This window comes from Neovison vison, chromosome 6 (genome assembly GCF_020171115.1).
Source record: "Neovison vison isolate M4711 chromosome 6, ASM_NN_V1, whole genome shotgun sequence".
Classification (NCBI taxonomy): Eukaryota; Metazoa; Chordata; class Mammalia; order Carnivora; family Mustelidae; genus Neogale; species Neogale vison.
In genome coordinates, this window is record NC_058096.1 from 58222963 (window position 1) to 58249871 (window position 26909).

The window sequence follows — 26909 nt, forward strand, 5'->3', positions numbered from 1 at the left end:
TTGCATTCTAATGTCTACAGAAGATTCTAATATGCATATATTACATAGTTTATAATGTCAAAATATTTTAACAAACCAATAATGCTGCAGGGAATAACTTTATGTGTATGATATTTTGCTTCTATGCAGGTATAATCTTCAGGATAAATTTTTAGATTTGCTCTTGCTATATCAAATAGTAAATGTGTTTATACTTTTGATAGATCCTCTCAAACTGTCCTCTATAAATATTGCACTGTTTTGCACTCCTATGAGTAATGCTTGAAAGCGTCGATTTCTCTACATCCTTCCTAACAGCATGTGTGTTCCAATTGAGTTTTGATAATCTAATAGGTAAAAAAAGGATGTGCATATAAAATTCTAATTTTGCAATCTCATTAGCAGTGAGTTTTAGCATCTTTTCAATGGTCTTCATAGGCCATTTTTTCCTGTAAGCTCTCATTCTTGTGTGTGCTTATTTATTGGACAAAATTATGATCATTTAAACGTTTAATAGGTAGATAATGAAAATTTTTTCTTTTAATTCCAGTGTGAATTATATATACATTGCTTCTTGGTATCCAAATTTGTGGTACAAAAAGTTCAGTAAGGTGAATCTTATATTTCCATTGACATATTATAAGATAAAAATGAAATGCTGTTATGATTGGGATCAAATGTTTTTGAACTCTGATTTTATTTTATTTATTTTTTACTTTTTATCTTTTATTATGTTATGTGAGTCCCCATACAGTGTATCATTAGTTTTGGATGCAGTGTTCCAAGATTCATTGTTTATGCACCACACCCAGTGCTTCATGCAATGTGTGCCCTCCTTAATACCCATCACCGGGTCAACCCATTCCCCCCCCAACCCCCTCCCCTCCAAAACCTTCAGTTTGTTACTCAGAGTCCACAGTCCCTCATACTTTGTCTCCCCCTCCGTTTTCCCCCAACTCACTTCTCCTCTCTATCTCCCAATGTCCTCCATGTTAGTCCTTATGCTCTACAAGTAAGGGAAAGCATATGATAATTGACTCACTCTGCTTGGCTCATTTCACTCAGCATAATTTCCTACAGTCCCATCCATGTTGATACAAAAGTTGGGTATTCATCCTTTCTGATGGCTGAGTAATACTCCATTGTATATATGGACCACATCTTCTTTATCCATTTGTCTGAAGGGCACCTTGGCTCTTTCCACCATTTGGCTATTGTGGAAATTGCTGCTATGAACATTGGGGTGCATATGGCCCTTTTTTCACTGTATCTGTATCTTTGGGGTAAGTAAGCAGTAGTGCAATTGCAGGGTCATAGGGTAGCTCTATTTTTAAGTTTTTGAGGACTAACAATTTCTAGAATTGGAGATGTGTCTTCCAGATATCTTAATTGTTACCAGTCATGCCATATTTTATTCTTGAACCTGCCCACCTACTAGTACTGTGTAGTTTTATTCATTTGCATTATTTCCTTTCAAAATTCATCTTTCAGACACATCACTACCATTTTCCAATAATATATTTTAGATAAGCTGCTTTTGCTAATTATCATCAGTGTTCTGGTTTTCTCCCAGGATCTGTATATTTTACTGTCCAGATATTTTACTGTCTATTCAGATACTAACAGTAGTTACAGGCTTTGTGGTCAGGGAGAAGGGAGAGAGAAAGATGACAGAAGAAATAACATTTTTTATCCAAATTAGGAGAAAACTATGTGACTGAATGGATTATTTTCAAGTAAATGAATATAGAGTATTTCTAGCATGGTTTTGCCCTCAATTGGCAAAAAACGTTTGCATCTTACATATTGCCTCCAATTAATAGTGGCAATTATTGAGAAAAGTAGCCAAAGAATTATGGGGCTTTGCTCTGGTCTGTGGGGTGGGGGGAGTTTTGTGATCAATAAAGCTTGGAAGAAACCATGATTTAGAAAGTAGTAATATATTCAAATGAAATATAGGTACAATATTTGAAGTATAAAGGAGTATAAAGGAGTGGTATCTTTCAATCTGATAAATGCAAAAAAGATAAACCTAAGGTTTTATATGGATTAATAAATTACCATTGGTTACATCCTTAGAAAATAGAACATAGAAAATAGAACATAATAAATCACCATAGGTTACATTCTTAGAAAATGGAAAATGTTAGGACATGCCTGACACATAGAAAGTACTGTGAGTTTGCTCTTATTATTATTAAAAAGTAAACTATATAATTCTTAGTCAAAATATTAAAGAGACCAAGCGGTGAAATTATTTTAAAAGAATAAAACTGATAGTACTTGATTCAAGAAAACTCAGCATATATTTCCTTTGGAAATTATTGATATTTTTATTATAAATTTTATAGTGCTTGAAATGAAATTAAAAGGTACAGTGTCTACTTTTTTTTTTTTTTTTTGACAGACAGAGATCAAAAGTAGGCAGAGAGGCAGGCAGAGAGAGAGAGGAGGAAGCAGGCTCCCTGCTGAGCAGAGAGCCCGATGCGGGACTCGATCCCAGGACCCTGAGATCATGACCTGAGCCGAAGGCAGCGGCTTAACCCACTGAGCCACCCAGGCGCCCCAGTGTCTGCTTTTTTGATTCAGAATTCTATTTTATTTTTTCTCCATCATTCATTTATCAAACCAATATTCCTTGAATATTTCTTATATGCCAGTACTGGGAATACATAGTAAGACATGAAAAATAAGTACTGTCGTTATGGAGCTTACATTTTAGTGAGGAATAGACAAATTCCTATGATGACATCTTTTTTCCTTTCCTTTTTTAAAAAAGAACTTTATTAAACTTTATTAACTTTATAATTGGTATGCAACAGATTGTATATATTTAAATTGTGAGTTTGATAGTTTTACATAAAATACACAAACACAATATACAAATATACACATGAATATACATACACACTAGGAAAACATAACCACAATTAAAAGGGTGCATGTATCCATCATTTTCAGAAGTTTCCTGATCCCCTTTGTATTTTACCCTCTAGTCATGCCCTTGCTCCCTTTCCACATCCCTAGGGACCCAAACACTGGATGTACTTTCTGTCTCTATTAATTTACATGTTCTCAAATTTTATATAATAAATCATATAATCCTTTTTTGTTTGTTTTGTGTGTGTGTGTGTGTGTGTGTGTGTGTCACTTCTTTCCCTCCACATCATAATGGTTTTGATTTTGATTCCTTCATGTGGTGTTGGTCAGTGGTTTGTTTCTTTTAGATAGGTGTACCATGTAGATATACTACATTTTATTTAAATTTACCTATTGATGGACATTTGCACCATTTCCATTTTTTTACTATCACAAGCAGTGCTGTTATGAACATTTGTATAGAAGTTTTTGCATAAATATATGTTTTCATTTCTCTTGAGTAAACATCTAAGTTTGGATCAATGGATCATATGGTCAGTGCAACTTAAAAGGTGTAACTTTTTAAGAAAATGCCAAGTTGTCATCCTCCACAGTTTTCCTGTTTGTGTTCCTACCAGCGGTGTATGAGTTGTGCTGTACCCTTACCACCATTTGTTATGATCAGACTTTTAAAATTTCAGATGTTCTAATAGATGTGTGGTTGTGCTTCATTATGATTTTGACTTGTATGTTTTCCCTAGTTACTCATATGTGGAACATTTTTTTTACTTGCTGATTATGTCATCCATTTAACTTATTTGGTGAAGTGTCTGAATATTTGCTCATTTTTTTTATTGAATTGCTTTCTTATTGTTGAATCTTGAAAGTGCGTTATTATAGACTGCATGTTTGTGTCCAAACATGTATTCAAACTCACATGCTGAAACCTTAACCCACAGTGTGGTGATATTTGGAGGGTGGGGCCCTTGAGAGGTTTTAGGTAATGAGGGTGGAGCCCTCATGATGGGATTAGCACCCTCTTAAGAAGAGACAAGGGAGGACAACTTTCTCTGCTCTTTGCTATGTGCAAATCAAAGAATGTAGCCATCACAAACCAGGAAGAGGGCATCTACCAAGAACTAAAATGTTAGCCTCCAGAACTGTGGAAATAAATGTTCTTTAAACCATTTAGTACATGGTAATTTGTTATAGCAGCCCAAATAGAATAAGACATTTTAGAGACCAGTCTTTTGTCAGATAGTGATTTGGAAACATTTTCTATCATTCTCTTGCTTGTAATACTCTTAACTGATTTTTTTGAAGGACAAAAATTTTTTAATTTTGATGAAGTTGATACATGATGACACTGTGAGGCCATGCTTTCTTCAGTGGGGTAGGGGAAGTAATACCTATTTTTGCTAATTGCTATTAAAATATTAGTTAAAATATTTTTATGATACATTATTTTCTTTATTTTTCCTATATAAACTTCATAACTAAATAGGAAATTTAATTAATTTCAAGACAGTAATTTTGCTTAGTCACTAGTTTCTTTCAGTATCTAGTATCTTCAGGATATATACATAGTATGAGTAGTTCTCACCTCATCTGAGAAATATGGAAGTTAGGAAGACTTGGCTCCTCTAATAGTGTTTTGTGGCACCTAACTAGCCACTATCTTTTTATATATTTTACTCATCTCTGTATTAAACAGTAATTATCACAGAGAAAAAATGTTTTAGAGGGATTTTGTTAACTTATTTTTAGTAGAATCAAATGGAATCTAATAATATTATTACAATTAAGAAGGTTGAGACTGAGTTATTTTGACTTGCTGTAAATTATAGAATTACTCTAAGAAAATTTATTTTAGACTTACTGTATACATATAAACCACCACTGATCTGGAAAACCTGGAGTGATGATTTCTAACTGATAAAACTTCTGAGTTTTTAACTGCACGTCAGTATTTTTAGTGGTATTACCAGTATCGGCACATGATTATGTGATTTTCTCAAAGAAGTTAAAAACTTCGGACTTTCATTCTCATTGCAGTCTGTTTCTGATTTGTAGCTGAACTGCCTGAGTGAGTTAGGACTATATAAAGTGTTAGGTTGCTCCCGCCGAAGATAGTGGAAAAAAAGCCTACGAGGCAAATGGATCCGAGAGATGAACTTTATTGCAAGCACCCTCTGGCGAGGTTCTGCCACTGGGAGAGAGAGAGGGAGATAGTGAGTCGGGAAGTCATGCTGGGAGGGGCTGGGAGGGAGTTGGCGAGGTCCTTTTATCGGGTTGAGGTAGGGCATAGCCTTGCGTCCATATAAAGCAAGGTATGCGGTGATCGGAGGGTATGGGGCGGCGGTGATGTGGAGGGTGCAGTGAGGGTGGTGGGAAAGTCCGCCATATTGGAGAGGGTTGGCGGGAAGATAGCCATTTTGGAGCCCCGGTTTCCCAGCCGGCCCATCATAAAGAAAGGAGAACAAAAACAAAAACGAAACAGAAAAAGTTGGGTATACAATAGTACACTCAGAACTATTTCTCCTACTGACTGAATTATTTTATGAAGTTTAAATTATCAAAAAGAACTGGCTTCATTCTAGCCACCAATACTCAATACCCAAAAAATAAATGAATAAATAAAAAGATGATTAATATAAAAGAATTAAAATGTTGGCCTTTTAGGAGACCCTGAGCAATCCAGAAGGGAGAACACCCAATTCACACCTTTTCATAAAACTTTATAGTATAATTCCGCTTGGTTCGATGTTATAAACATACCATCCTTTCTTTTCCTTTCAAATCTTTAACACTGAGTTTTAAGAACTAATTCATTATAAAAATTGCATACTCACTATTCTTAAATATTTTTGTGGTTCTCCCGTTTTTCTACTTTTTGTCTTTCGAAGTGAAAACCGTGACTACTATTGCCTTTGTAATCTTTCTTGAGATCTGATAAACTGCTCTGTGTAGAGCCTATTCAGTAATTGTTGAGTTGCAGAGATAGTAAAATTGTTTATGAAGTCGAAATTTCCCAAGCTAGTTGAGGATAATTCCAGGAATTCTGGGGGAACATGAAAGATGTCAGAATTTATATACAATGTTACCTCATCCTTCTGACTGTGTAATATCTAGAAAACTTATTTTAAACAGTTTGGAAGTTTTATAGCCAGTCTATCATTGTTTTTAAGCAAGATATATAACCAAGATCTCAATCTGTAATAATCTTATCATTTCCAAAGAATTATCACTATCCATAATAACTGGAAATGAACCTCAACTTTTTAATGTTATCACCAAAATATTTTTTAAGTACCTCATAAAGTATGTTAAAGTCTGAACCATTAATTCAGATGTAACACTAAACTTTGGGGAAACAAAATAATGGCTCAGTGCTACTTGGAACTCAGGTATAAAGGTAGTATTCTAACCATTAATTTACTTAAATTGTGTTTTTTTCCTTGGTTTTTGTAAAGAATTAAATTTAGACTATTCATACTTGAAATACAATCAGAACATGAAATCTTGAGTGGTTTATTTGATACCTGTGTTAAATTCATACTGCCATCAGGAAACTGTAGGTCTTAATTAGGGGCAACTCATGACTGACTCATGAGTAAGTCAAAGTAAAAGAACTATTGAAGTTAAATGCATTAGGCTGAGTGAAATTTCCTCCCAAATTTTAGAGGACCTAATAGTCGCCTTTATTTAAAAGGTCATGATTTCCTTTTTTGGAAGTAATTACTTTTTTTTTTAAGATTTTATTTATTAATGAGAAAGAAGCGTGCACATGAGTGGGGGGTGAGGGAGACAAGCAGTCTCCCCAAGGTGGGGCTGGATCCTAAAACCCTGGGCTCATGACCTGAGCCAAAGGCAGAAGCTTTTTTGACTGACTCAGCCACCTAGGGGTCCTTGGAAGGTGATTCCTCTTTATGTAGAAAAGTTTGGACAGAGAACTGAGTTATTTTAAAAATGCAGAACAAAGTAAATTGTTTTCAGGAAACACACATTTTCATTATTTGTGAATTAAATCTTTACATGGACATTAATCAATCTAATTTTACTTTAAATTTGACTACTTAGTCTCGATTTTAGTCCTGGCCAATTGTTTTTTGTTTGTTTGTTTGTTTGTGGGGTTTTTTTGTTTTGTTTTGTTTTCCTGAAGTTCTTTTGACAAGTTACAAACAAGAAATGAGTAAAGGCTCCCTATGAGCTTTTGAGAGAATAATGTAAATAATATATTATTTAAGTTAAATGTTAACCCTGTGTCTAAACTTACATTGTTCATTCATTCATTTGATGAATGATGGTAAGCATTGCTGAGCGACCTTTTCCCCCTTTTTTAACACTCTTTCATTAAAGTAGATTCAATTATGGAGTCCTAGGTTAAATCAAACTGACTTAAATGGAGAGTTGTTTCAGGCAGCTGCCTTCATATTGTGATGTGTGCAGTGCCAGTGGGGTCTTGATGCCCATCACAGTGCTTGATTTCCTAGCAGAGAATAGTAACAAAGATTAATAATATAAATTAATTTACTAATATCTGTTACTACCTGTTGACATGAAAATACTATGGGGAAACTCTCTCAGGCTATTTATTATTATCAAAACTCTCCTAGGTATTGGCAGAGCAATCTTTTATCCCAGCATTTCCAGGAAGGTTTTGATTTCACATATATGTGCCCCAGTGCACCTACCCCAATTTTGAGACTGCTGTTTGTCTGAGAGATCTCCCTAGTACATCTGACTTCTGTTAGTCTCATGCCTTTACCCCAGTTCCTTAATAGCCTCTTCCATTTCTGATCATTAAATTCAAAGTGCTTTCTTCCCATAGTCAAAAATGGCTCTTACATCTCAATCTCCTCTAAAAAAAAAGTCTTCCTAAGCTGATAAGAATATATTTTTTTTTAAAGATTTTATTTATTTATTTAACAGAGAGAGATTACAAGTAGGCAGAGAGGCAGGCAGAGAGAGCGAGGAGGAAGCAGGCTCCCCGCCGAGCAGAGAGCCTGATGCGGGACTCGATCCCAGGACCCTGAGATCATGACCTGAGCCGAAGGCAGCGGCTTAACCCACTGAGCCACCCAAGTGCCCGCTGATAAGAATATTTAACTTAGAATAAAATGTACCAGTGTGAAGTACTTGTAAAAGTACTTGTATTATGATAGTCACTTTCCAAAGTGTAATTGGAGATAGCCATCTTATTTAGAGAACTCTATTATTTGTAGAGATATAGAGAACTCTATATTATTATGGTGAATAACCTTGGGTTCTAATTTTATGACTTGCTATGAATTATATCATTTATTTAATTTTTTATTTTCATAAAATGGTATAGTAACTAGGGAACAAGAATTCCTATCCCCTCAAAGATCCTTATAGCTGAATTAAAAATCAGATCGAATGAGACAGATTAACAAGAGAAAATAAAATTTAATAATGTATGTACAGGGAATCCCTACAAACATGGAAGTTCCAGAGATAGGCAAAATGAGGTATATGTCATTCTAAACTAAGGAGAAAGAAAGTGTAGGGTTCAGTGACTTAAAGGGAAGCAATGCAACTTACAGGAAAATGAAAAAGAATTAATGTTTGGTGAATAAATATTTGTCCTGCCATGTAGACAGGTTACTCAGATAAAATCTATCTCTGGTAATAACCCTTATTCTCTGTATAATTTAGATTCTTCTGTATAGTTAAGGGAGGGTCAAATTTTCTCTTGGAGCACACAGAGTCTTGATAGCCTTCAGCTCAAAATAACCCACATGCCAAAATGACCCATCTTGGGGCAGCCTACCCTCAGCCCCTCCACTAGAAAATAGTGTAAGACATTTTTAGGAAAAACCAGAACATGGGTAATTGGTCACTTCATTTGAAACCAGTTCATTTCATTACAGATTTACTGAATACTTAGCTTAATTTTTTTTTTTTTTTTAAGATTCACTTATTTTAGAGAACACACATAGGGTGGGGGGGAGACACAGGGATAGAGAGTGAGAGAGAATCTTCAGCAAGCTCCCCACTGAGCATGGAGCCAGCTGTGGAGCTCTATGTGGGGCTCAATCTCATGACCCTGAGATCATGATCTGAGCCGAAATCCAATCAGACATTCAACTGAGTCCCTAGGTAGCCCCTGAATACTTAACATACTTTTGATTGTTTTTGAATCTATTCACATATCTTAGATAAGATTAGAATGAACATTTTCATTAGAATTTATGTTTGAAACCTCTTAAATTTGAAGAAAGCATGTTTGATTTAACTAATTTAAATGTTTCTAAAGTTCATTGGTTTAAAAAAATTACTAATAAAACACAGGCCTTAATTTTAAAAAAAAAAAAAAAGTGCTACAAATTAGACATCAGTTAGAAATACTAAATTAAATTCAATATCTTGTTGTTTTATAAGTTTTTAAAATGCCCCAAATTAAGAAACTAAAAAAAAATCTAATAGATGGAAAAACATCCAGAAGAGTTTGTTTTGGGTAGTCAAGACCACAATTTATCCTTGAGTAAGTTAACCTTAGTCATTTGACCTAGAGCCACTAAATTATTCTGTTTTCTTATATGAGTATGGGATTCTCTCACCCAGTGTGTCTTGGCATCTTGTCAGATAACTTTCCATATTTACAAGCTACTGTATGCAAATTTCTTATTCCTGGGCCTGATAGTAAACAGGATTACCACTTTCTTTCCTCAGAGATAATGTTTTCACCACTGGTTTGATTAAGTTTGGTTGTGGCAGGACTCCAAATTCCAAATTTATTTTGTTGATTCTTTGGCACATATTTTCAACCAAGATGTTTGTTCCCTCAGTTTTATGTACAGTAATCTCCTTTGTTTGCTTTACTAATATTTGCTTAATTAGAAATATGTGTGGGGCAAGCAGTTAATCTATTGTTGACTCCATGATTTTGTTTTTGTTTTTTAAAATATTGCTTGCTATTTGAGAATCAGAGTCTAAAAAGAAAGAAGCCTCAAAGTAGCATCTGTTTCCTTGGACATGTGAATTAAAAGTTTAATTTGTATTTCAGAGTAAATAGCATTTTATTATTGAGGAATTAATAAAATATTGTTAGGAGGGATGGGAAACTTATCCAAAGTAGCACTTTAGTTTGAATCTTTGATGACTTTAGAGTATTTTTTTAAATCATTTTATTATAATCATTTCCATATTTACAAACACCTCCCATTCCATATCTTTGTGTGCTGATTACTAGCAAATGCAGATGTAAGAAAGGATCATTCCTTATGATGAATTCTTAGGTCAGTTTCTTGTTTTTTTGAGACCCAGCTTGAGTTTGTTCAGGAGGAAAAATTTTTTCTTTACCCTGCAAGGTTCTTCTAACTGGACTAAGGATTAAATTGACCTGAGATCAATTAACAGGAGAAAATCAAATTTAATTTTGTATGTACCAGGAATCCATGCAAACATGACACTACAAAGAGAGCCTGGTAACGTGTGGTATACCTGTCATTCTCAACTAGGGAGAAGGGGGAGGGGTCTGGGACTTCAAAGGGAAAGCAAGCACTTCACAGGAAGATCAGGAAGATGAAAAAAAGTAAATGTTTGGTAAACACATTATTTGTTGGGCCACTTAGAAACAATGGGACATAGAAGACTTCAATCAAACAGGGCTTGCTCACTTTCTCCTGATTATAAACTAATACCTAGTTCCTTTTATAATGTAGTTATCTTCCATATCTATGGTGATAGCTATCTTCCTATCTGAATTCTTTTGGCAGCTGGAAGGGACTGGAAAGGCAAAGTTTTCTTCCTGAATCTTTTAGGCTTTCATTGTTTTCAGTTCAAAATAATATGCATGACAAGTGGCACATTTTTGGGCAGCCTCTCCTTGGCTTCAAGTTCATTTAGCATATCTATGACTACAAAGTTGCTTTTCTGTTTTCTTTTTTCCCCCCACAGAGCTAAGCTCCATGATTATTTACTATTGTTAAATTGATTTGGGGAATGTATTTTTCATTGTAGTTTTAGACAACAGAATTAGGATCAGAAGGTGATAAGAACATAGATTTGAATAGTTATGATAAAGAAGACCTCTCCAGTAATTAGGTCTATATGATAATGGGACTGATACTCAAGAGGTCAAATACATTTCCCAACTGTTCTTGTTTAAAGGACTCCACTATCGTCTTTTGTTGTATCTTATTGGAGGCATTTCTACATTGGAAATCAAGTTTAATTTTAAGGCCCTCCTACTCCTTTCTCTTGTTTCTTTTTTGCCTTAAGAAAATAATATAGGTGGTAGATTAAAATGTAACATTGGAGTTAGTTGGGACCAGCCATATTCATAGATATCTTAATGTGATTCTGAGTGTACAAATAAAATATGTATGTCTAGTTAATTTAAAATATATATATACTTATATATTTGATTAGTTAGCTAACGAGTTACCAAAAGCACGTATGTTAGAGGTAACCAACTCTATTATGTACATGTTTCCACTGAGTTTAATTTCAAGGTCTTTTGGCATTTTCAGACACTATTGAGTCTTTGTGAAAAGCAATTTGATGTAAGCAAAAATTACTTTAAAAAAATTTTTTTGCCTCTTTTTAAAGAAGAAAAAAGTTCTCTTCTGTAAATGCAAATTATACATTGTTTTATGGTTGGTTTACAATTATAACTGACAGCTCACATAGATACTAAAGCTTTGAATGATATCTTTACAGCAGCTTTAACTACAATGAAAATTAGATGAGATATAAAACTTGCTAACTGCAGAATATTTCTTACACATAAGTAACTTTAGACGAATGAGAATTGTTAAAGGTCTTTAAAAGGAAATACTTAACTTTATAATGATTCCTACTTTAAATTCATTGGCACTTACAAAAGGTAATAATCTCAATTTCAGCTGTTTGGTGGGCAGTAATTATTTAGGCTATCAATCCTGTTTATTAAAAGAGATGCCATGTAAATGTATTTGTTTGAAACATTTTAAATGCCTCATTACTGATGTATATGTTCCCATGGAAACCACAAATATCCCTTTAGAAAAATGATGTAAAATAACAGCTTTACTTTTAAGTAGAACCTGAGAAATTGCAGGCTCTATTCAAGGAACGGTAACTACAAAGTTGAAAACGTTACTGTGGTTTTGTACCGCTGAGCTAGGTACTGCATGTTAAACTGTACAACCATATATCATGCACACACACACATACACTAAACATGCTAATTGTACGAGAACAGAAAAACATAGAATATAAAAGAATAAAAAGTGATAAATTAGGCATCATTAAAGTAAAAATGTTTGATCTTCCAGATACCATTAAGAAGACAAAGGGAAACCACAGATTGGGGAAAAATACTTGAAACACATAGATCAGACAAAAGAATTATATCTAGAATAAATAAAGAAGTCTTAAAATTCAATAATAGGAAGACAACAATTCAATTAAAAAAACAGAAGATTTGTATAGACTTGTTATCAAAGAAGATATGCTAATGGTCAATTAACACAGGAAAAGTAGCTTGACACCATTGTGGTACTGTAGCTTGACAGTACTAAGAGAAATACAGATTAAACCACAGTGAAATGTCACTACACTCCCATTAGATTGGCTAAAGTTAAAGACTGTACTAAATGTTGACATAATTAGTAATAATTCCTACATATAAGTCTACTTTTATATTTAATTTTACACAATTAATTTATACTTGAATTATTTTCCATGTTTGCTCAATAGTTTTCATTATTTACTATTCTTATAGTACTGTGTTACTGTATGTGATTAGAAGTCCAAATGCCCAAAACTGTCCTCATTAAAATTCTTACAAAAAGGATTTGTAATGAATATGTGATATGGTTCTTGGCTCCACAATAAGTGACCCATTTGTATTTTTATTTTAAAGTTTTCTATAACAGGGTAATCCTGTGCTTAACAGTAGTTTTTTCCCAGCCCCCTGTAGTGAACTAACTAACTGCCTATGATCCACATGGTACTTAAAAAAAAAAAAAAAATGGGGAATGTGACATCATGGGTCAGCTAAGTTGCCAGGGAAGAGAGTTGTCTGGGTGGCATAAGGCAAAGGGGTGTCGTTGCCCTGGAGCTGAAAATGTCGTTTGCGGTTTCATACCCCAGACTCCCATCAAAGACAAGATTTGCATCAACAATATCTAAGAAGGTAGTAACTCAGCCTCAACTTAAAACACTTGCATTAGCAATTTCACTACCTCATAAGGTACTAGATTTCATTTTTGATAGTTAAAATTCCTAGAAAATTAGAAAGCTAGCCTCTTTCCAGCTTAGTCCTGATTCTGATTTCTATAATTCTTAAAATTCCTTTCAGCATTTAAAGCTGCATCTATTAAGAACATATTTCTTTTAATCCAGATGCTTTTCATACATCCCATAAATGTTTACAACAACCCTTCCAGGAACTGTCTTATAGCTTTCCCAATACTTCAAGCTCTCTGACTTGTTCTCACTATTTTCTACAACTGACTACACTGTGCCCCAGTTATCTTTCACTATTTTTTTAGGATATAGTTTTGGTTCCCTCCCTGGTCTCTCTCTCCTCTGAGAAAATTCTAATTTAGTATTTCTCATGAAATATGTTCTCTGGAACAAAATGCAGTATTCCAGGATGGTAAGTATCAAGTGCTTTTGGATTATAATCTCTCTTTGTCTTACTCCTACATTGGTTAAAATGGTTTGCTTCCATTCGTGTGTGTGTGTGTGTGTGTGTGTGTGTGTGACAGCCAGCAATAAAGGATTGTTTTGTTAATCTAGACCTCTTTCTTGCAGTTATATTGATTTTCTTAAATCGATTTGTTATGCCCAAGTTTTCGCGTCTGAGGGACGGACCACCAAGGAGCCAAGCACCTATGCAGTCACACAAGGGTTTATTTGACAAGTTTGTGCTTGGGCCCAAGTATACCTGACACAGCAGAGTAGGGACTTGGATCCCGAACCAGATTATAGTCAGAATTTTTAAATTTTTTTTTTTTTTTTTTTTGAGTAGGGGTGGACTCAGGGGTGGGTGAGGACAAAGGGGATTATGGATGATGTAAGTCTCCAAGGACTTTCATAAGCAAGGTCTCCAGGACCTTGGGGGCTAGCTATTGTTGGGAGAAATGTTATTTATTACCAATAATAAAAATCTTCTCGTGAGACCCTTTAGATGTATATCAGTGGGCCATAAGCTTAGGAATGATTCTTGACACTATCTTGGAGGTTTAGAGATAAAGGAATTTTTCTGTTAAGTTTAACCTTTATTTTAGATAAAAATTCCAAACTATTGCAAGTGTTTAACTGTATTAAGAGTCAAAATGCAGAAATTTTGATTCTTTAATACCCTGAACTGGTGCGAGAAGTAGGTATCCAAAGTGATACAACTCAAATAAAAGGAGATGACCTTGTTTGATTATCAAAATCAGGTATTATAACATTCATGCCTCCATATCTGAAGACCATCTCCTGCTATTTTCCTTATGGGTCACATCGACCTTTTTTTAATGTGATTTTTTTTTTAACCTTAAATAGTTTATACTATATAGATTTTTCAGATAGTGGGCACATATTTTCTGATTTATTTCTTTTTTCTAATTAAGACATTGGAACTCATAGAAAAACATTAGATTGGGACATAAGGAGGAGCAACTTTTGAGAACAGAGGTAGAGAAAGAATGAAGGTCTATCTTTAGTAATCTTGAAAGTAAGAATGCCTGAAGGTCTAGAGTAAAAGTGAGGTGGGGAGTGCTCTAAAATACATATGGATTCTACATTGGCAGCACTGTCCCTCTTGGCTTACAGAGAAGAGCCACCACAGGACTCTTCAAGGATGCCAGAGCACCCCTCATGAATACATTTCATGCAGAAGTTGGTCAAGAAATGTTCTCAGGATGCGCCTGCCAGGTACAGTTGAGGCGTGGTTAAAATAAACCTTACGTAAGAAATCTACTTTAACATCTGATTCTCCTTAAGCCTAAAGATACTTTCCTCTTTGGTATTCCAAAGAAATTTAGAATTTCACCTTCATTTAGTGTAGTTCATCTTTGGGCCTGTATGTCAGTCATCTAACTGAACTCTTAGAGCTACTAGTAGCCAGTCAAATTAATATATTGAATCGAGAATCTTGACATAGTACATCTGTATGAGCGAGTTTTGTTTGATTCATTATATTCCATCCACCTGATCTAAAACCCTTAAGATCTATTTCCATGTAGGTTTCTCAGAATTTTCTCTCTATAAACTGTCAAAATCTTGCAATTTAGGAGAAGGGACACACTTCGCAGTTTACCCTAGGGTAAATTGATGTAGAATATTAAACATTTCCTTTACTAAAAAATAACATCTCTCTCTCTGTCATATGCAGCTTAAAAAAACTTAGTAGGCACTTAAGAGTATTCTGTCTAGAAATCTCCTTAGGTAAATAGACCATTTCATTATACATATAATGTTTTCCATACCATCACAGACAACAATGCTACTAAACTTTTCTCACTATATGGTGAGATTCCCTTTCCTTCAGCTTTGACAGCATTTTCCTAACGTTCCTTTAAATGTGTGCCAAAAGACTTCTTGAAGTCTATCAAGCTTTGTTGTTAGCTCTCTCTTCAGAGCCCTTCCAATGGTTGCATGTAGCCTGGGCCTAAAGCCACTGCCATGTTTTTGGTTTTGTTAAAGTAGCGCCCTACTTCCAAGTATTAAAATCTGTTGCTTTCCTATTTCTGCATTACAAATCTTCCGAACTTAACAGCTGACATGAACAGCAGTCGTTTATTACTAGCATGTTCTTGCTTAGAGTTTCTCACAAAATTTCAGTCAGATGGTGGCTGGAACTGCAGACATCTGAACGCTCATTCACTTATCTGGTTCATGGGTTGGGAAGGCTCAAACAGCTGGGGGCTGGAACAGTTTGCAGTCCTGTCTCATGAAGATCGATCTCTCTCTCTCTCTCTCTCTTCCCCTTTATTTTCCCTGCATGAGCCCTCCAGCATGGCAAATTCAGGACAGCAAGTTTTCTTACGTAGCAGCTCAAGATTCAAAGATGCAAGGCAAGATGCTGACACAGACTCGACCTCTTACTGGGGTATTGCTATATTCTGGAAAAGCATGTGTGGTTGGAAATAATGTTGCCGCTGTTTTTGGAAAATAAAATTTGCTTTCTCTATGTATTTTCTTGTATCCAGAGCCTTTTGAAACATGCAAGTATAAAACTAGAAGTGAAATACATATCAATATAGGAAAATAAATCTTTGTTAAGACTTATAATGTCACTTTATAATCTATTACATTATACTTGCATTGTATTTGACATACTTTATTGGATGGTCACAACATTTCATGACCAATGAAAGACTAAAAGGCCAAGATTTTAATGCTGATGAAATTGAATTAAGTAGGGAAAAATGTTTGAGTGGAAATTCATTTTGTAGATGGTTATTTCATTAATGAATATTTTCATGTCCCAGTAACTTTCAGATCTTTTATGCAATGTCATGATCAGTTCCTTGGATAAATTTTTGAAAAAGAGTGTTGCTTCTTTTTCACATATGGGTAGAAGAGATCTCTAAAGTAAATGGACGATTCAAAATCAGGAAAAGATGGCCCAATGAAAGAGGGAGAACAAGTAAGAGCTAGGAATACTATCAAAGTAATCTTAAAAAAAAAAAAGTCCAATCAGAATAAAGAATTACTATCTGTAAAACAAAAAGGAAAGTAAATTACAAAAGCATAAAATGTGAAAAGTAGTTGTATTTCAGAAGTGACCGTGCCGGACATCAAAGATTAGTCAAACTTATTGACTAGAATGAGTATTAGAAGATAACTAAGATTCCATAGTTTCAAGAAAGGCATCTGAGGGCGCCTGGGTGGCTCAGTGGGTTAAGCCGCTGCCTTCGGCTCAGGTCATGATCTCAGGGTCCTGGGATCGAGGCCCGCATCGGGCTCTCTGCTCAGCAGGGAGCCTGCTTCCTCCTCTCTCTCTGCCTGCCTCTCAGCCTGCTTGTGATCTCTCTCTGTCAAATAAATAAATAAAATCTTTAAAAAAAAAAAAAAAAAAAAGAAAGGCATCTGAAACTCTGTTAAACCTATTATTCCTTGTACCTATTTTTAAAAATTTGAAACTTGTATTCATTTTTAATTTTTTAAATCATTTTTTGGTCCATTGTGGTAAGTCTACTCTTTAAGCCCCATCACCTATTCAAACCATCACCCCACCTACCTCCCCTCTGGTAACGATTAGTTCTCTATAGTTAAGCATTATTTTCAGGTTTGTCTTTTTTTTTTTTCTTTATTTGTTTTCTTTCTTAAATTCCATATGAGTGAGATCATATGGTATTTCATTATAAATAAATTACAAATAAGTCAGTCTTTCTCTGACTGACTTATTTCACTTAGCATTATATTCTCTAGATGGCCGTGTTGTAAATACCAAGATTTCATTCTTTCTTAAGACTAAATAATAGTCCATTGTGTGTATATATACATCTTCTTTATTTGTTCATTAATCAATGGACACAGGCTGCTTCCATTGTTTAGTGATCATAAATGATGCTGTGATACATTGTGATGCATGTATTCCTTTGAATTCGTGTTTTTGTATTCTTTGGGTAAATATCAAATAATGTGATTCCTGGATCATAGGGTAGTTCTATTTTTAATTTTTTGAGGAACCTCCATATTGCTTTCCATAGTGGCTGTCCCAGTGCATGAGAATTCCTTTCTCCACATCCTCACCAACACTTGTTATTTCTTGCCTTTTTGATTTTAGCCATTCTGACAGGTATGAGATAATACCTCCTTGTGGTTTTGATTTTCATTTCCCTGATGATTAGTGATACTGAGCATTTTCTCATGTGTCTGTTGGCTATCTGGATATCTTCTTTGGAGAAATATCTGTTCATTTCTTCTGCCCATTTTTAATTGGATTATATATATTTTGGGGGTGTCGAGAATGAAACCTGGACAGCAACATGCAAAAGAAGGAAACTGGACCACTTTCTTATACCATACACAAAAATAAACTAAAAATGGATTAAACACCTGAATGTGAGACCTAGAACTATAAAAATTGCAGAAGAGAGGATAGCCATTAATTTCTCTGACATCAGCCATAACAAAATTTTTCTAGATAGGTCTCCTGAGACAAGGGAAACAAAAGCAAAAATAAACTGTTCAGAATATATCAAATGAAAGCTTCTGCATAGCAAAGGAAACAGTGAAAAAAACTAGAAGACAACCTACTGAATGGGAGATAATTCCAAATGACAAATCTGACAAAGGGTTGGCATCCAAAATATATAAAGAACTTATACAACTCAACACCCCAAAAAAGAAATAGGCCATTGTTTTTTTCAATGGCAAAATCTGTTGGGGTCCTCTTCAGAGCAGGTCACTGAGAACCCTGGTTGCTCCCGCTGTGTGACCAATATTTTTTTAAGATTTTATTTATTTATCTTACAGAGATCACAAGTAGTCAGAGAGGCAGGCAGAGAGTGAGAGGGGGAAGCAGGCTCCCTGCTGAGCAGAGAGCCCAATGCTATGTGGGGCCTGATCCCAGGACCCTGAGATCATGACCTGAGCCGAAGGCAGAGACTTAACCACTGAGCCATCCAGGTGCCCCCGCTGTGTGACCAATATTAATTCCTTCTCTTCCTGGTTTCTAACCAGCTCTGCCTCTCAGTTTTGCCTGTCTGGGGAGGGGGCGTGAAACTCAGATCCTTCCTGTGGTGCCCCAAAACCCTGGGGGAGCTGGTTGGTCATCTCCGCCCCTTTCCCAGCAAGGATAATTCTGTGTAGCTGGGAAGTTCTTTCCAGGCACTCAATGAGCAGAGCCAGCCTAGGGGAAGTGGTGATACAGGTAAAATGAAGCTGTTCTTCCTTCTGTTTGTTGTACGTGGTTATGCTCAGGTTTTTTGTTCCACAGTTACAGAAATGTGTTAAATGGACTCCTGAGCTCTCCTAGAGCTGTTTTGAGAGAACATATGTTGACACTAATTAGAGCTTACTTTTATTTAACATTTGTTAAATGCAAGATGTTGCCCTAAGTGCTTTATATGTATTAACTCGTGTGGTCCTCATAACAACCTGGTGAGGCACGTGCTAGGATTATCTTCATCTTTCACATGAGCAGACTGAAGCTCACAACATTAACGAACTTCACCGTCACCCAGCTATGAAAGCCAGGATTAGAACTCAGGCAGTCTAGCTTGAGAGTTCACATTGGATTGCAGGTAAATACTGGAAAGATCACTGGCCTGGGCGTCTAAGAAGTATGGGTCTAGATTTTTGGTCCAGCTCTGCCATGAGTGAATCCTTGCAGAAATACCTTGACTACTCTGGAACTCTGTTCCCTCCTATGTGAAAGGAGGGCATTTGTTTCTGGATAATTCCTGAGGCCCTTCTAGCACTAACATTTTGGAATTTCTCAAATGGAAAGGAACAAGTAAATCTCCTGCTTCTGATTCATCAATTAGTAAGGACAATCGGACTTCTGTAACTACGTTGTCCCACAGCCTGTGGGATTGTACTCAGAGGATGCTCAGCGGCTGCAATTTAGTACATCGTCCTTTCCCTACACCTCAGGTGACTTTGCATCTGTATAGAACAGAGCTCTGTACTCCAGTGCCTATTGCCATTTGAAAGCTATTTAGAAGGAGATACCATATGACCTCACTGCACATGTGGGTGAAAACTCATAAGAAAAAAAAATCATCTCAAATTAAAAACAGTTGAAATATATATGTGTGTCATCTCCTGTTAAGTTAGAAAAAGAATTTAGCTCCACTGAAGTGCATGTATTTTCCTAGAACACCTCACTTCGTCATCCAGCTTACTCTTTTAAAGGTCTGTTGCGCGGATTTGTAGCCAAGTACTTGAGTCGATGTTTTTTGTCAACATTTCACAAAGTAGGGAAACATTCAGGCATCTTGTTGGCATTATTCTAAATATTCTGAGCCTTTTCTTGTTTTGAACTGAGAGCAGATTGAACTAAAATTGATCGTCTAAAATAAATAAATTGAGGGCTTTGTACTGCCATACACCTTTTTCTTTTGGATACTTTCCATACGTTATGATTTTGCTCCTTGAGTTCTACATGTAGATTTTAAGCCCTCTGCTCTTAGTGCTTTTCTCTTTGCCTGTGTGTATGGCAGCTGTTTTTTTCCATGCTTCTCTTTTTTCCTTCCTTCCTTCCATGCCTTTCACCATCATTCTGCACCCAGACACACACACACTCAGCATATATACACACCACATGCCCTTCCGGGACCTTTGGCTTGGTGCAGAAACTGGAATGATGCTAAGCTAAAATATATGTCCATAAATGAAAATGAACTATCACAGAAGAAATTTGAACTATTTAGCTTCTTTATGCATATATTTTTTAAAAATTTATATTTCCCCAAACCATACTAAATACAAGATGAAATGGTATTCAAACTTGATTTTAGAAGGAGAAAAACACAGTGGGTGCATCAGTTCATTGCTGACCATGCTAAGAAGTGAAACTTTCATCCTCAGTGGTGCCATGATACCTGTTAAAGAATTCTCCATGCACAAATTGTTGTTAGGAGGATATTTTTCCTGTTGGCTGTTTCTTTGATCTGCCATGTACCATGCACATGGGCTGGAGGCCTCATTTGTTCTGTGAACACAGTAGAGCACCCAGACTTACAGTGAGATCTTGCACAAGTCTTTCTAAGAACCTTTGTCTGTTCTACCTGTATTGCTGGGTTTCACGAAATCCTTTTGAACTAAAATGAAATTCTAGCAGAGACCGTGAGCTTCTTTGGAGGAAAAAGTGATAAAAGATTTTTGCAGCTTTTGAAGCTACTTGCTTTGTGTGTGTGCTTTCCCTCTTCTCCAAGCAACTTACATAGAAATGCAAATTTTAAAAAAAGAGAGAGAGAGAGACTACAATCAAAAGCAAACATTATGCCTTTTCCTTTAACACACAGATGTGCTTACTTTCTTTGATGTGTTACCCATTCTGGAGCTGTTAGGAGAACAGGACTTCTCTTCCAAGTGCATGCCACCCTTCCTTAATACAACATGCTTCATCTCTATGAACAAGGGAGGTCTATTTCTGAACTCGCAGCTGCTCCTCATCTTTACGAGAGCAGCAGCGTTTTCCTCCATGTGAGAACATTTAACTCCTCCTGTTGTGTTGCATCTTGTCATTTTCAGGCCTTCACCTCTTCTAGATCTTTCACCTGCAATCATGCATGATCCGTTCAATCAGGATCCCTTGATTTGACTCTGATTCACCTCAATCTTTTACTGGGGCCTAGAAAGTCATATCTCCCTCTTCATGCATAGCCACCCCATCCCTTCTACTCCTCTGCAACCTCACAGTTGGTTCAGTGTAACATGAGCTGCTCACTCCCTGGGGATTTTATAGTCCGCCTTCTCTTCAGGCAGTGTCATTGAACCCCTTAGTCAGCCCCTATAATATACTCTCTCCTACAATTGAGCAGGTATTTTTCTCCTTTCACTATGCTTTTGAAAAATGTATGTTGTTTTCCTGGGTGAAAGATGATCATTCTCATGATTCCACTCAATCTGTGGTAGCAATCTCTGCTATTATTTACACTGTTATCCTTTCCGCAGACAACTACACCTTTTGTCCTATAAGCCTTAATGAAGCATATGGCCATACCTTACTCTCTTTTTATGTTTATATAAGTTTCTAGGATCCACAGACTTGACTTGGGTCTGTAGATCTGTTGACATTTTCTGCTTTCTCTTTTCCTTTTCTTTGCTCTCTACTAATGGTTTCCAAATCCTGGATTCTCCTATGCTCTAGAAGGACCTAGAGCTCAAGGAGCTCTCCTGTGCTCAGGAAGAAGAATCTAGATAACACAGCCACAGTCACCATCATCGATGTGATCATTATCATTAGCTAGTTAGTGTTTCTCAGCCTTTGCTTTCACCATGTGGCTTCATAACCTGGGATCTGTGTGGTTCCGGAGGCTTAGGGACACCAGTCTGGTTCTCCGTGATTGGACTGACTGTACCTAACCCAGGACCTTCAGAGTGGTCACATAAGTCCTCCCATCCCACCAGGAAAGGCTGGGTCCTCCCTAACGCTCTTTAACCTCCATCTCTCCTCAGCTCATTTTGACTTCTAGCCTCTGAACTCCTGTCTTTCCTGGGATGTGTACCGCAGATACAGTGTTCTCTACATTCCAAAAATCCCTAAGCATCTCAAGTTTTCCCTAACTCATTTTACACCAAAATTAGACCTAAACTGCTGACTCTCATGAAGTTAAATTAGCCATTTCTTTCTTCACTTAATGTGAATACTCATACTCTCCCCTGTATAAATAGTTATATGCTTGATTATGGAGTTCTGTACCAGACCCTGCTGGAGATGTTTTACAAGTATGTGGAATAAGTAAATCTCACTTTTCTACAAATCTAAAAAATTGAGAATTCCAAAATGTACCTGTTCCTGGAAGTTTCAGATAGAAATTGTGGATCTGCGGCTATTAGAGGTTAGAATCAGATCAGATCAACAGGTGATTGTATCGTTCTACACCTATGTGCACTGAGCACTGTGGTAGAAAAGAAAAGTAAAAGGCTAAGATAGGTTTTCCACTTTTAAGGTGCTTGCATTCAAACTACCTTGCTTTGTTGCTTAGTGGGAAGACAAGCCATGGGAAACCAGATTGTAAATTCCTGGAGGGCAGTGGCCCATAAGTTCTTTCGGATCCCTATTAGTAGAGCGTTGCTAATGATGAGGTTATTTCAGAGGACAGACTATTTCCAGGCCATTTAGGAGAAGACTTAACTTCACCTTGGTAGCACTCTTTTGTCATTGACAGCAGAACCAAATTCCCATCCCGTCTCCGGGCAGACATCCCAAACACAGTAGCACTCCTTATAAACACTGGGTCTGAACTAACTGCATGGGCCTGGGGAAAGAGCTCTTGCCGCTTGGGACACCCTCTGATGGCTCCTGAGGAAACAGTTGCAGCCAGGGTCATCCGCAGCCTGGGGCCATCCCAGCGTGGGCAGCGGGTAGATAACTTTTGTCAATAGTTAATTTAAATATTTTTTAAGTTCATATTTAAAACATTTGTTTCATCCCCTCTGCTGTTTCTCCGAAAGTCCACATTTGGTTCTGAGTTTTAAATAATGGAAATGTTATGTCCTAACAGAGCGATACTCCTTCCTCTAACCATCGAGTGAAGGACAAGATCTTGCAGTGGTATTCGTGAATCCCAGATCAAGTAGATGACCTGTTATTTGTAGTTGTTAGCCTCTTCTGTGGGCTAATAGAAAACATCTAAGCTCTGTTTGGCCATTTAATTATGGGTGCATGAACACAAAATGTTATTTTAACTGCTGTTTAGTAAGCAGTGTTTCTTGCCTCAACGAAAAGTAGCATCTAATAAGAGCACATCACTCTGTAAACATCCAGTATTGACAGTCTAGAGTGAACTGAAAACCTGCAAAAGATCCTTGACTCATTTTGTTAGCTAAGCAACATACCTCCACTGGAAGGATTCTCCTCCTCCTGTATCTGACTTGCTTCAATTGCCTCCTCCAACCACTAGTGCTGTGAACCTTCATATCAGTTGCCGATGTGTTCTGGTTGTGCTTAATTCATGAGCAGAATTCTCCCTCAGGGTGCCTTTGTGCAGCTGGTGGGAGACTTTAGTGCCTGAGTGCAGGGAAATGCCGAGCTGGGATTACAGTTACTTCTCTAATTCAAACAAAGCAGCCTACTCTGGATTTTATATTTACAAAATTGCTGTCCCCAAAGGTTAATATTAGTTTTCCATAGCAGATGATTTCTCTTTCTGTCTCACCTTCTTTATTGCTGTTAGATTATCTTCCTTCAGAAGAAGAAAAAGGGCATGCTGTCTATATTTTTCTATTTTCCTTTCAGGAAAATGGTGCAGAATACCATTCAATTAAATTTAAGATCCGAAAGGAAAATATATGTAATTATTAACTAAATATGTTCAGGGGATCCCTTTGATGGTTTATGGGATAGGTAATCATTAAGCAAACAGATAAGACCTTTCTTGTATTTTATTTTCTACTTTCTAGTGACACCCTCAATGGAAAAAGGAGGGAAATGATTCCTATATTATCTCACCTTTCAATAGCAAAGAATAAGATGATAGCGATGTTCTACATTTAGTATGTTCTTTTGTCCCACAATCTAAAATATGTTCAGTATTGATGATTTTAGGAGGCTCTTCCTAGTTTTCTTTTAATCTTTTTTGCTAAGAATAGCATAATTATTAACCACAAAGGAAGTCTTGCCAGATATCTTTTTTTCAGTACTACAAGTTAAGGAATTTAGATACTGGATTAAATATGAGATTGGGGAGGCGGCACAGATTAATAATTTCTAGAGAGGAACTGGACTTCGGTTCTTTTTTTAGCATGTAAAATTTTGACCATTACAACAACTAAACCAGAAATGGGACCATTTTTGTCATGTATTCTCTGAGAACACATATCTTCAAAAGTATATAGGACAGTATGGTGGATAATATTTCTGCAGAGTGTCTTGGGGGATATAATACTGTGCCTGATGTCTAAAAAGCAATTAAGGGGCGCCTGGGTGGCTCAGTGGGTTAAGCTGCTGCCTTCGGCTCAGGTCATGATCTCAGGGTCCTGGGATCGAGTCCCGCATCGGGCTCTCTGCTCAGCAGGGAGCCTGCTTCCCTCTCTCTCTCTCTGCCTGCCTCTCCATCTACTTGTGATTTCTCTCTGTCAAATAAATAAATAAAATCTTTAAATAAAATAAAATAAAAAGCAATTAATATTTCTTTGAGGGTGTTTGGTGTGTGGAGGAAACTATACTAACAGTCTTAAATTGAAAGATTACCTTGTAGGCAAATTTGGAGATAAAGTGGTGTGAGTGGGTAATAATGGTATAGCAGTAGGGCAAGGGTTTGAAGCGCAAAGATGCCCATTGTGGCAGGGCCAGCATAGCAATCTGATGTTAAAATATTTAGTTATGGAAAATAGTGTATATGAATGCATGCATAATCAGTTGTGTCCTGGAAATGGGTAGGATTTATGATCAGGGACATCTTAGCATTAGATGTGGGTGTCTAGTTTGCTCACAAATAATTTTCTATCACCTTTATCATCTGTCTCCTTAATTAGATGCTTGGCTTGCATACACATTATAATTTAGTGAAGTATCACTCTCTTGGTATTTTAATGTAAGGATTGAGACCAAAACCAAGATAAGAATTCTCATTAAAATGTGTCATATCAAATTTCACTTTGAAAAATTAAAATCTAGAATGTATACTCGTAGAAGTAATGAAATTTATTTACCAACGATAAGGAGGAACACTGTCTCCCTTTTGGATAATACAACATTTTCAACAACAACTTGGCTGTTATAATTCTCTGGTGATTTGAGAAAAATTCAATCCTACCTTGTGAGATAAATTATCTAATATTCTTCTGTCATATAAATCTCATGATTTAAGCACACATTTGAAGAGTTTACCATAAGACATTCTGTAGTCCTTTCTTCTTGCACCTGTCTTTGATACTAGATCTTAGAGAAGTGGACACTGCATTTTAAGGTACTACCTATATTACTATAAACTATAAACTATAAAACTATATAAACTATAAACAAACAGTAAAACTGGAGGGAAGATGACCTCTGAACTAAATTTAAAGAGTATTATTTCATAATGAATGACCATTCTGTGTTCATCGCTGGCCTGAAGCAGATTAAAAACTCTGAGAGTGTCAAAGAAAGCCTTCTCTTTGTTTTCCTTCCATTGAGGCTGGAGCCCCAGCAGGAGGTGAAGTAGTAACACAGGCCCTAGCTTTTATCTGACCGGCTCAGATGCAGATAACGCAGAGCAGGTGGCAAAGCTGGCGTGGACTTAGGTTTCCTCTAGTTCCTGTCCTCCTCCCTTTCACATGCTCAGTGTCCTCCTGCTTTTCAGTCCCCTTTCTGCAGTCACATGAGGAAGAGACAGGATATATTCAAGACGGGAAGATAGGCAATTTTATGTGATGGTGTAAGACATGCACTTTGTAATTACATAAACATGGATTTGAATCTTGGCTCTGCAAACATGGAAACACTGCTACTTCTCTCCAAGCCTCTTTTATGGAAACAATGATAGAATTACTTCAGGGAGACAGTATAAGACCCTGAGCACATTAAAGCATCTTGTACAATACCCACTTTAAGTAGCAGGGAGGAGGGGAAGAATCTTTGGTCAGTCCTTAAAAGTTATGGTTGTTCTTTTGCCTGTGATGAATGGAACGATGTCTGTTTTCACCACGTTGGCATTACTGAGCCAACTTCTTTCTAGACCTTCTCCTTCAGTCTTTACAAGATTGATCAGTACTAAGGAACTAGAATCTATTTTTATGGTGCTCACCGCCTTCTCCTGAACCAACTCAGAAACTCTGCCATGTTCCTTGAAGTTAGGAAGTCAGACCCCGAGGTTTCCAGTTCAACTGAACCAGGTTTCCCAACATGGGCTAGCACCCAAGACCTCTGTGGGGACCACTAGTGAAGAGATGGAGTCCGGGCAGATCCTGTGCATGGCGTGCCTCAGACATAGCCAGTGTTAACAGAGCATCTGCTGTGTGATAGCACCACATGAGGTTTAGGAAAAACCTCCCTGTCTCTTACAAGGTTAACTGTAAAGGAATTATAGGATGGGGTGTGCAGACAGAACATAGGAATGAACCTTACTTCCCAGACACTGGGAAAGAGGAGTTGTAAGTAAATAAATACCATGTCTTAGAAAATAAGATCCAGACCTTCTTTATATATTTAACCTGTAGAATGTATCGTGGCAATCTGCATTAATCATGATTGATGGTAGATACTGCAGAAATAAGAATTAACTAAAAAAATAAGGAACCATTTCTAAATTTCAAAGGAAAATCTTGATTAATAATACAGCACTTCTCATTGGCATTCCTAGAGGATATACTTCACAAGATTTTGAGAAACCCTATATTCTTAAATACCCCATCTTTTATAAAACTCATCTATAAGAGTTGAGAATAACAAAGACACATTGAGAAAAGTGGATATTGAAGCAGGTGCTAAGCTCATTAACTAGCTAAATGATTATCCCATC

The 26909-nt window shown here is 36.5% G+C and overlaps 1 protein-coding gene across 4 annotated transcripts in view; it reads left to right on the forward strand.

Moving 5' to 3' along the window:
- Nucleotides 1–26909, forward strand: part of NECTIN3 (nectin cell adhesion molecule 3) — a 128087-nt gene that overhangs the window by 87963 nt on the left and 13215 nt on the right. For 2 of the 4 annotated variants that reach the window (XR_006384965.1, XM_044251359.1), the window contains exon 8: nucleotides 14617–14718. The exons of 1 other annotated variant lie outside the window; for it this stretch is intronic. Coding sequence is in view for 2 of the 3 variants with exons in the window: in XM_044251359.1 (XP_044107294.1) it covers nucleotides 14617–14718 (102 nt within the window). In the remaining variant the exon portion in view is untranslated. Of the gene's footprint in view, nucleotides 1–14594; nucleotides 14719–26909 lie in introns of all 4 variants that reach the window. One more of the 4 variants, XM_044251361.1, reaches the window with a different exon arrangement.